A 12,066-nucleotide genomic window follows, 5' to 3' on the forward strand; every position below is an offset into this window, starting at 1 on the left:
CACTGAGCTAAATATTTTACTGATACATGCTGTCTTGTAGAAATATTTACACCTCTCCTCATTCTCATCGCATGTGAGACTTCATTGTGCACAGAGGTGGGCTAGATTCTGGGGGATAAGAAACTTTACGACACCAGGAGACCCCAGGAGAACAGAAAGAGGAGGGGGAAGTTTTCTGTTTTATTACCAACACAGGTGCACCACCACCATGCAAAAAAGGGGTGAAAAACAGCAGGCCCGAGAGAACATTGCATGGGTGATGGATCCTGCCTTGTATGAATACAACCTTGGAGCCCTTCTGACCAAAGCCTTAATATCATAGAACGTTAGAGTTTCTGGACCAGAAGCTACACGGAAAGCGCTTGATTAGAATCATAGAATGTTAGAATTGTAAGGGGCCTCCAGGGTCATTGTGTCCAACCCCCTGTCAATGCAGGAGTCACTAAACCACCTTAGATAGATATATGTCCAGCCTTTGTTTGAAGACTTCCATTGAGGGAGAACTCACCACTTCTCATGGCAGCCTGTTCCACTCATTGATCACCATCACTGTCAATTTTTTTTTTCTATTATCTAATCTGTATCTTCTCCCTTTTCAGTTTAATTCTATTGTTTCTCGTGTTTTCATGGGAAAATGAGAATAAGGATGAACCCTCTACACTGTGACAGCTGTGTTTCTGTGCCATTTGTGCCTCCATGACAATCATTTTTTGCTTTTGCTCCCTACATTCTCATGGACCTCTTTAGCGCTTACTAGGCCCAGCGATGTAATGACGCTTTGGGGTCTTGTAAACGCCAGGGACATCAAGGATGCCTAGTCAAGGACCGGACTGGACCAGGGCAGTACAAATCTAACTATTTTTTTCTCTTTCACAGCAATATGTTTAATATTCTTCTTCTGGCTTGGAAAGACAAAATACAACAATTGAAAGTGAGAAGCGTTGGCAGTTGTTTGCTGTAAGCGTCAAGTGTGAAATCAATTATTTGTTATTTGTGCACAAGCTTTCTGTGATTACACAGCAGCCCCCTCAACACAATCTGATTTCCATTATTTAATGTTTCAAGTTACAGCCAAATGTTTGAAAGAAGCACAAATTCCCCTAATCTCCCTGAAATCCGATTGTCTGCGCCATGTTCCCCAGCAATGTACTGTCCTTATCTGTATATAATGGAAAATGAAATTATCTACAGTTGACTTTTTCTATGAATAGTTTTTGAGATATGGTATTTTTGTATTTACAAACAAAAAATGCCAACATTGTTATCACTGGTTTAACTGAAGTAACTTTCCATGCCTGCAGGTTAATGAGGTGCACAAATATACTTAATTATTAAACCTACATGTATTCTCTGAAAGTGATAAGCACTTGACACGGCGGTTGGGTCAACATTTTTTTCTTTTATTTTGCTTTCCTATGTTGAAGATAACTTTGGCTATCACATTGTAGATTCGATAAAGGAATATGGAATATTGCATCTAAACTTCCATTCTACCGTATTTTATCTGAAATATAGGGGTTATCCTCCACCTTTTGGGGACAACATTATTTATTATTTTTTTTTTTTTCTAGTGGTGTAACTTAAAGGGGTTATCCGGTCCAAATCGATAAGTCTGCAGTAGTGAGGAGCGAATGTGCTCTGATAATGTCTTATCCGAGCACACTCTGGTGCTATCTGAGTACCTGGGTGTGCTCGTATATTATGTTCGCGCACCTGCAGCTACATGGTTTGCCGCTGTTAGACGGCTTGAACACGTGGGGATTGCCTCTTTGTTAGCTGCAACACATGTAGGGGTTCCCTATCTAATTATGCAGCTGCAGGGATTTGAACATAATATACGAGCACTCCCAGATGCTTGGAGAATGCCGATAAGATGTTGTCCAAGCATGGTTGCGCATCACTAGTCTTCAGTCATTCAGCGTGACTGCAGACTTATGAATGTGCTCGCTGTGGGGATTCGCTAGTTTCTGTCCCAGGACCGGAGGGTATGTATGCTCTATACGTACTCCCGGACAGGGCCCGTCTAGTGGGCATGGCGAAGCAAGGCCACACCCATTAGATGGGCCCTAGCCGGGAGTATGTATAATGTGCATGTACGTTACTGTAGACTTGTGAATCCTCACATGGCCTGCACTACACGCTGTGAGGATTCTCCGGTGTCAGGAGGAGCGGACACGTGACTGCAAGTATGAGATTTTGATTCACTCCCCTATAGGGAACAAGTGTTATTAACTCCCCATTGTGTGATAGCATGCATGATATGAATTGAAACATAAACTGGGTTAAGTATGAAGCTAAGGCTACTTTCACACTTCCCTCGGTATAGGTCCGTCGCCATGCGTCGGCCCAACGGACGTTGTGAAGTAAATGAACAATGGGGGCAGCGGATGCAGTTTTTCAACGCATCCACTGCCCCATTGCAATGTTCAGGGAGGAGGGGGCGGAGTTCTGGTCGCGCATGTGCGGTCGGAAATGGCGCACACGTCGCACAAAAAAAAGTTACATGGAACTTTTTTTGTGCCGACGGTCCGCCAAAACACGACACATCTGTCGCACGATGGATGCGACGTGTGGCCATACGTCGCAATGCGTCACTAATGCAGCGGGTAACTTTGCAGGATGCGTTTTTTTCTCCAAAGCGACGCATTGCGATGTAGGCACTTTGATGGAAGTGTGAAAGTAGCCTAAGTAATAGCTAAGGCCAGCTTACCCATGCCTGTGTGATGTGATGTCAAGTACAGCCCCGACGCGCGTTTCACAGCTCCCCCGAAGAAGCCCACGTGAAACGCGCATCGAAGCTGCACTGGACATCACATCACACAGGCAGCTTGATGGGTAAGATGGCCTTGGCTATTACTTTGCTTCATATTTGACCCAGTTTGTGTTTCAATTCATATCATGCATTCTCTCACACACCAGGGAGTCAATAACACTTGTTCCCTATAGGGGAGCGTGCTTGCTTTATACAGCTTGGGGCTGAATCTATGACCTTTTAGTGACCCTGGGCAAATGTGCTGCACTCTATATGCACTAAGCACTTTATGCCTTTATTAATTAGTCTATTGACATTTTTAGGGCACAGCTTTCCCTGATCCTGTTCCCATAAGTGATGTGTTTGTCCTTCATATCTGAGCCTTTTTCTGCATTTTTGACTTTGCTTATACGTTTTATTTATTGTTATGCTTTATTATTCAATAAAATAACTTTTTACTATATTGTGGACTTAAACTCCATGATTTTTGTAGTACCAATGTTATTTCGAGTGTCCATCTTTACCGCCTATTGGTCTTTTATTATGGCATGGGACCAGTTGTTATCATGTTTCAGTGGATTTTTATCTCAACCCTTTAATTATCTTTTCAGCCTGGTCTGTGACAAGGCGTTTAACTCTTTAGCTGTCTTTTTCTGAGCTCCTCTTAGCTGATTCATGACCACAGACCACATTAAATTTTAATTTGCAGGGAAATGAAGAGCCTGTAGAAACAAAATTAGTGCAAAATGTTTAATGAGGCTCAATTGCAATAATTATTTTTAGGCACAAATATATGCAATTTAGGTAAAGAAAAAAAAAATCCCCATTGTCATGCTTGTGTAAAGATGGTGTTTGTGTTTATTGACCTATTTCTCTGAAATCATGGGCTTTTGTCATGATTTTCTCAAAACAAAAATTTGGCAAAATGGTTTTTGGTAATACAGTGAAAATGACGCTGTATCACCGCATTGTGTGATTATAGCCATCCATACCGGAACATTCCCGTTTTCAGAGAGCATGTTTTCATGGACAGACCCCTAAACTAGACTAGGTCCGCAGTCTAGGAAAAAAAAGATAGGCACTAGCACTCGCCAAAACCATCAGCCTAGTCTGGACACCCCTATGTAGACACATTCGATGGTTGGCAGGTAAGATTAACTATTGTTATCGTAAGCGACGTACAAGCAGATCCCTAAAGAATGATGTTGGTCACTGATGGTATGCAGACTTTTCTTGAAAGCAATTCATACTGTATGTAAATTCTCTGGCTTGTATTAAGATGTATATAAACATTTTTCACGCTCTTTATGTTGCAGGGATTGAATCCGCTGTAAATGTATGTTTTATCAGTGATGGCCGATCATCATCCTCCACCACTGGACACCACCCCACTACTGGCAACTGAAATTCCTCTGCTACCGACACCTATCGTCAATGGGGAAGGCAGCCAACAGGTTAGATATTATCAATGTGTTTTTTTTTTTGTTTTTTTTATATGCAGTTGACAGATGTAGTCCTGATAGGTCAACGTGTCATCTTAATCTTTTTATCCTAATTTGTTACTTAAATATTCATTTTAACATCCTTAAAGGGAACCTGGAAGCTGATACATGCAGCCCAGTCCACAAGCAGCATGTACCAGACGCTGGCCGTATGATTCCAGCCAGGTGTGTTTGTCTCAAACTATAATATCCACCGGAGACCGAGCTGCACGGGAGACATGTCGGACAGGTGGGTAGCCGAGGCCTTCTCTCCACCCGCTGCCAATGATTGACAGGTCTCTCACTGTGTGCAGGGATTCACCTGCATGTGTCAGCGGTCAGGTTCCCTTTAACATTGACAGGACTACTTTAGGTGCCAAGTCCGCATATTATATTCCGAATACAGCCAACCTAGCTAGTCTTAGGGGTCAGACAGACTGCCGTATTTCTCGTGTAAGGATCGCATCGCAATCCTCAGACTGACCGTCTGCTCTCCTGACCTGAGTGTGACAGCTTCAGCGAAAAACATCACACTGTCACGCTCCGGTCAGGAGAGGTGCTGCCAGTCCATGCACTGCTACGGGATCCTCGCACGAGAAATACGGCCGTACAGTGGGCTTATGGAAGTGTTCGTAGACGGTGAAGAGTCTCTTGTGTTTGAGACACCATTATAAGTTGGAGTTTTCCACCTAAATAATATCTGTAATTGTGTTTAACTGGAAGAAATTCTTCAATTAAAGAAGCAGCCCATCTATATATTTTTTTAATTAATGCGTGTATATCCAGTATGCATGTAATCTAGTGTGTATGTATTAATATTCTCACCTACCGCCGCTCTCTCCGGTGTCAAGAGCCGTTCTGCTTCACTTCTCAGTGATGTAGTGATGTCAGTGCAATTGCGTCTAGCCAGGTCAGTCTGTGTGAGCCGGAATCTGTTTTACAATGTAAGTATATGAAGCCTTGTTCTGCCGCTCCATAGGCCTATATAGTAAATGTCATGCAGAGCGCAGCGTGTCCCATAGAGTCTGCAGAGCTGTGACATCACTGAGAAGAGGAGCAGAACAGCGCTGGATCCCGGAGAGAGCGGTGATAGGGGAGTAGATTAATACACTCACATTACATACATGTACACACAATAAAAAAATAGAGATGGGAGGGCTTCTTTATCACAGTGCGAACAAGCATAGTCTGACACAGAAGAGCATGAGTTGTGTCTGCACGTTGTCAGTGCTACGTATGAAGGGGGCGACTTATTGGCTCTTTTCAGTACATAAGCTAGCCGCATACTTTGTCTATGCATCAGTCGTGACTAAGGAGGGGCTTAAACGCAGCCTCGGTGGTGAGTCGAAACGGAAAATGCTGTACTCTGTCAAGCACAGAATGTAAACTTGAAGGACTGGGACCTGGAACCAGCAAGTACATTGTAAATTGACACATACTGCAAATATACAGTGTATGTGTGTATATGTGTGTGTGTATATATATATATATATATATATATATATATATATATATATATATATATATATATATATATATATATATATATATATATATATATATATATATATATATATATATATATATCTATATCACTCACACAAACACACACACACACACACACACACACTATTGTTTAGTGATTATCTCAGTATAGTATTGGTGAACTGGCAGCCTTTTCTTGTTCACCTCCTCTAAGAGTTTGCATGAAGGGTAATTTAGTGGCGGTCTGCCAGAAATCGCCAAGGTTCTGTCCTTGTAATGGAGAGGAAACCTTTCTTCACTCACTTGATTGTGCAGATGCTCCTCGGCTTCATGTTCCACTGAGTCCACAATCTAATTTGTTGACTAAGACGAGTGACGTACAGAGGGTCACAAACTGCGCACACGGGAATGCAACTCGGTTTTCCTGATTCAGGTCTTATGGAATATTAAAAGATAAATGGATCTGGTCCTGCTATTTCCAATTTTTGTCATTGAGTTTTAACAAGCCAAGCCTTGAAGACCAGCTACATGCCTCATCCACCTTCCAAAAGGGGGCCACAGTCACCCCTATCAGCTTTTCTGCAGGGGATAAAAAAAATATCTAAGCACCAAGTACGGTAAACTAAAGTTATAGTCTATAAAATAGAAATCTAAAATGTACACAGACAAGGCAAATAGCTGCACATTTTCTATGTTGGCAAATGCCAGAAGGGCCTGTCTGGTCGTGGGCCGCCTTGTCTTCTACATTGTAAACAGAATCGGTGTTCTCAAGTGTGACGGGGTGTACGGCAGAGCAAGAAGGGACAACAGGCCGAGGGATGATTCAACAGATTTATTATCAAGAACGCTGGAACAACAAATGCAGGTAGATCTACAGAGTCCACAATTAGTCCAACAGAACAGGTTCGGGGGCACCTCCCGATAATCCTTGTGCCAGCTAACAAAGCAATAGTCCACACGAGTCCAAGGGATCCCAAAGCAATCCCACGAGCGACGAGATATGTCCTCAGCTCAAGTCTCGCCCCGTTCGCTTCCGCAGTCACAGATGGACATGGGGTCTTGCCTCAGCTAAGAATCCCCACTCCTTCTCCTTCAAGGATCAACTCACCTCTGATCTCAAAATAAGAATGGATTGTCTGAGCTCCTGGGATCCGCCCATGAAGGGGGGTAGGGTCACACCTTCTATTCAATGGTTGGGTCCACCAGAAGATTCTAGACTGGTGGGCTCTGCTTAATCTATGTAGTATGTACTTTTGACTAGCCACCTGCTGTGAGGAAGAATGGCTATTCCTCCACTAGTGATGTTGACAAAGCTTAATTACATTAGAGCTTAGGGCTGCAAGTATTGGGGGAAGGAGACCTATTGTTACAGGTGAACTCCCAGCACAAGAGAATACATAAATTACAGCTAATAGAAACCAGAGAACAGTTACATACATCAAATGTCGTATTATTCAAATACAGGACAGGGCAAAAGTACATATCATGACAATCCCTTCCCCTCCCAATTTGTGTACGTACCAGGGACCTCTACAGGTCGCTGGTTAAGTACACACAGGCAGAGCGTAACTTACATGTGGCTTCATGCAGCCACGAATTGGCATCGTAGCTCTCCCACATCATTGCCCAGGAGAACATCTGCAGGCAGACCACCCATCACCCCAACCACACATCGCCTGACCCCAAAACCAAAGTTCAGATCCACAGTGGCTGTGGGAATAGTCCTCCATTGTCCACCAGCCAGTTCAATGACAATCCCAGGTCCTCGATGGATTGCCTCAGGCCGAACCACTCGGGGATCAGCCAGTGTGAGGAAAGCCCCTGAGTCACAAAATCCAATAAGTCTCTGTCCATCCAGCACGACCTCCTGCAAGTGCTTACCTCGATGAGCAGAAGTTGTCATAGCTGCGGGTCGCACACCATAAACTCCTAGTGGTGCAACATGGGTGGGTGAGGCACTAGGCCAGTCCTCACGTAGTGGTGACACGTCGTCCTCCATGGCACTTGGGTGTACATAATTAATAATACGACTGGGTACAGGATTAATCCTCATTTGAACAGCTGGGCAGGAGGCTTGCAGATGCCCCGGCTGTCCACATCGATAGCATCTCTGCTGGGTCTCACTCCATCCAAGGCGTCCTCTTGGGCGAGGGGTAAGGGAACCTGGAGGCCGGCTCCCACCTGAAGGTACTGTAGGGGTTTGAGGACGACTTCTCCTTGAGCTGGCTGGGCATGAGGCCTGCAGATGCCCACAACCATAACACCTGCGCTCTGCTACTTCCTCTCCTCGTCGTATTCCAGAAAACGCAGTAGAAGCAACTGGAGGCACATTTACACGGGTGTCAGCATGAGGTGGTGGCTTAGAGGAACGGGGAACAATGGGGACAGAAGAACAGGGGGCCACCAGTGTTGTGGAGCTGGTAGGCCTCTCTCCATCCTCCAACAGAACCCTCCACTGAGGCTTGATGGTGAGAGCCTCATCAGCTAGAGCTGCAGCTTCCTCCACAGTGGCTGGTCTCCTCTCACGCACCCATTCCCGGATGTCAGCAGGGCACTTGAAGTAAAACTGCTCTTTTAGGATAACCTGGAGGAAGGTCTCCCAGGTTAAGGCCGCCTCTGCCTCCAGCCAGCGATGACATATTTGTTTGAGTCTGTGGGCATACATCTTGAAAGACACTTCCTCGTCACAGGCTAAAGTACGGAACTGAGTCCTGTAAGTGTCTGGGGTAACAGCATAATGTTCTAGAATAGTCCGTTTAATCTCCGCATACTCACAGTTCCCCTGAGGGTCCATAGCTCTATAGGCTGCGGCAGCTCCACCCTCTAAGAGCCCCACCAGATGTCGGACTCGCTCCCTTTCCGGGACTTCCATTAATCAACACTGATGCTCAAAGTCCTGGAAGAAGCCCTCAATGTCGCCTGCAACCTCATTAAAGGGCTTGAAGTCTTTGCGGGACAGTCTGGGGAGTTCCCTCATGGTGGGTGCTGGGGTTAGAGTCTGTCTGGAGCTTCTAGCTGCTTCCATAGCGATCTGCCTCTCCAGCAATGCCATCTCCTGAGCTCTGTCCTCAGCTCTGTGAATGGCCTCCCTCTCCCTCTCCTCGGCTCTGTGAATGGCCTCCCTCTCCTCGGCTCTGTGAATGGCCTCCCTCTCCTGAGCTCTGTGAATGGCCTCCCTCTTATCGTCCATGGTGGCCTCTTCTCCCAGCAATGCCAACTCCTCCTCGTACCACACAACCCACTGACTTTTTTGGGTATTTACCTCCGGCTGCAGTCTTTCCTCCATTTGCTGTGAGGGTCCTTCCTCAGCGTCATCTTGCAGGCGAACTCCTTCCAAAGCCTCAATAAGCTGCTCCTTGGAGAGTCCCTTAAAACGGACTCCTACTTCACGGGCCTTTGATTGTAGGCTCCCCAAAGTCCAGTTCTTGTACTCTGCGGTGTTGGTTCCCGATGTTGGGCCATTGTCCTCCATTCCTTCTGCTCTGATCCCACTGCTTGCCACCAGTTTGTGACGGGGTGTACGGCAGAGCAAGAAGGGACAACAGGCCGAGGGATGATTCAACAGATTTATTATCAAGAACGCTGGAACAACACATGCAGGTAGATCTACAGAGTCCACAATTAGTCCAACAGAACAGGTTCGGGGGCACCTCCCGATAATCCTTGTGCCAGCTAACAAAGCAATAGTCCACACGAGTCCAAGGGATCCCAAAACAATCCCACGAGCGACGAGATATGTCCTCAGCTCAAGTCTCACCCCGTTCTCTTCCGCAGTCCCAGATGGACATGGGGTCTTGCCTCAGCTAAGAATCCCCACTCCTTCTCCTTCAAGGATCAACTCACCTCTGATCTCAAAATAAGAATGGATTGTCTGAGCTCCTGGGATCCGCCCATGAAGGGGGGTAGGGTCACACCTTCTATTCAATGGTTGGGTCCACCAGAAGATTCTAGACTGGTGGGCTCCGCTTAATCTATGTAGTATGTACATTTGACTAGCCACCTGCTGTGAGGAAGAATGGCTATTCCTCCACTAGTGATGTTGACAAAGCTTAATTACATTAGAGCTTAGGGCTGCAAGTATTGGGGGAAGGAGACATATTGTTACAGGTGAACTCCCAGCACAAGAGAATACATAAATTACAGCTAATAGAAACCAGAGAACAGTTACATACATCAAATGGCGTATTATTCAAATACAGGACAGGGGAAAAGTACATATCATGACATCAAGACATCCATACTGTTAAGAGTTTTGAAAGTGTACAAAGTGGCTGACTCTGTTACTTACCCCAGCAGGCCACGGGTGTCTTTAGAAATATTGGTCTTGTAGTAAATCTTCTTTTCCTCCATCCAGGGTAATATTAGTAATTAGTGTTAAGCGATACCTTCCGATATCCAGAAGTATCGGTATCGGATTGGATCGGCCGATATCCCAAAAATATCGGATATCGCCGATACCCGATACCAATGCAAGTCAATGGGACACAAATATCGGAATGTAAATAAGCCCTTTCTGTCCTTCTTCATCCTGTTCCGGAGGGGGGAAGAGTGTGGGCGGTGCGTGGGTGGACACTGTGCGTGCCTGCCGGGGCTCTGTGCGTGCCTACCAGGGCTCTGTGCGTGTGTGCCGGGGCTCTGTCCCATCATTGGCTAATGCGTCAATTACTGTCACTGTAGTAGGCATCATCCGATGGGACTTGTAGTCCCATCGGACGATGCCTGCACACAGGCACAGAGCCCCGGCACAAGGTGACGGGCACAAGGGGGCATTCTTTGCGTCTGGAGGAGAGAAGGTTTTTCCACCAACATAGAAGAGGATTCTTTACTGTTAGGGCGAAGAGAATCTGGAATTGCTTGTCTGAGGAGGTGGTGATGGCGAACTCAGTCGATGGGTTCAAGAGAGGCCTGGATGTCTTCCTGGAGCAGAACAATATTGTATCATACAATTATTAGGTTCTGTAGAAGGACGTAGATCTGGGGATTTATTATGATGGAATATAGGCTGAACTGGATGGACAAATGTCTTTTTTCGGCCTTACTAACTATGTTACTATGTTACTATGTCTAACATACAAAACAGAAGTAATCCTGCTCTTTCTCTATTTAAAACATATTCAGAAATGGCAATAATAGCATGTAGAAAGTTACATCGCAGGACTAAGCAGTGTAGTTGTGAGTCCAGCTTTGGGATAAAATAAATCACTCACAACCTGCAGCACGATCTGTTTGGCTCGGCTTACTTTCTCGCTCTGTTCCCCTCCCTACTGGCTTACATGGTGAGATCCAACATAATACCTCTTTGTGATGTCAGTCTGACTTGCTTTGACCAAGACTGATTTGAGCTGTTTCTGCTTTATGTAAGTTTGTTTAGAGCCAGCGCTGAGTTCAGGTGGCAAGGGAAGCTGAAGAAATGGCTCATAAGTGGAGAAAGAAACAGTGTCCTCTAGTGAGATGCATTGAAAAATGGCTTCTACTTCTACAATATTTAATTGTGCAAAGTTAGTTGAAAGGTCAATGACTAGTTACACTTTTCTTGGCTGCGTGGGTTTTTTTTCCAGCTGGGCAAATGAGGGTCTGACATCCTGTTGATAAGGTATTAGAAGTTGGACCCCCACTGATCTAGCATTTATCACCTGTCATAGCATAGTGATATAAGTGACTAGCTATTATACTGCTCTAAAAGAGCAATTTGGGGTGTTCTATGGCCAAATCCCCCCAACCCCCCATACTATTTAGTAACTAGTAGTGATGAATGTGCTCGGATCAGGTGTTACCTTAGCATGCTCATGTGCAAACCGGGTGTATTTGGCGTGCTCGGAAAATATGTTGGAGTCCTCGCAGCTGTATGTCTCGTGGCTGTTTGACAGCTGCAACACATACATGGACTGCCTGTTTGTTCGCATGTGTTAAGGCTGTCAAACAGTCGCGAGACATGCAGCCATGGGGACTCAAACATATTTTTCGAACACGCGGAAGATACTTGGTTAGCACCAGAGCATGCTGAGATAACACCTTATCCCAGCATGTTTGCTCATCGCTAGTAACATAGTTAGTAAGGCCGAAAAAAGACATTTGTCCATCCAGTTCAGCCTATATTCCATCATAATAAATACCCAGATCTACGTCCTTCTACAGAACCTAATAATTGTATGATACAATATTGTTCTGCTCCAGGAAAACATCCAGGCCTCTCTTGAACCCCTCGACTGAGTTCGCCATCACCACCTCCTCAGGCAAGCAATTCCAGATTCTCACTGCCCTAACAGTAAAGAATCCTCTTCTATGTTGGTGGAAAAACCTTCTCTCCTCCAGACGCAAAGAATGCCCCCTTGTGCCCGTCACCTTCCT

General features: G+C 45.3%; 1 protein-coding gene across 2 annotated transcripts in view; it reads left to right on the forward strand.

Annotated features, from left to right (window-relative positions):
* The window catches only part of FNDC3A (fibronectin type III domain containing 3A), a 365,351-nt gene that overhangs the window by 121,949 nt on the left and 231,336 nt on the right, over positions 1–12,066 (forward strand). The window contains exons 1-2 of one of the 2 annotated variants that reach the window (XM_069758840.1): positions 921–957; positions 4,069–4,206. In XM_069758840.1, the coding sequence (XP_069614941.1) occupies positions 4,087–4,206 (120 nt within the window). In that variant the 5' untranslated portion in view covers positions 921–957; positions 4,069–4,086. Of the gene's footprint in view, positions 1–920; positions 958–4,068; positions 4,207–12,066 lie in introns of those variants that run through there. The other variant, XM_069758841.1, reaches the window with a different exon arrangement.

The sequence above is a fragment of the Ranitomeya imitator genome, chromosome 3 (assembly GCF_032444005.1).
Source record: "Ranitomeya imitator isolate aRanImi1 chromosome 3, aRanImi1.pri, whole genome shotgun sequence".
Lineage (NCBI taxonomy): Eukaryota > Metazoa > Chordata > Amphibia > Anura > Dendrobatidae > Ranitomeya > Ranitomeya imitator.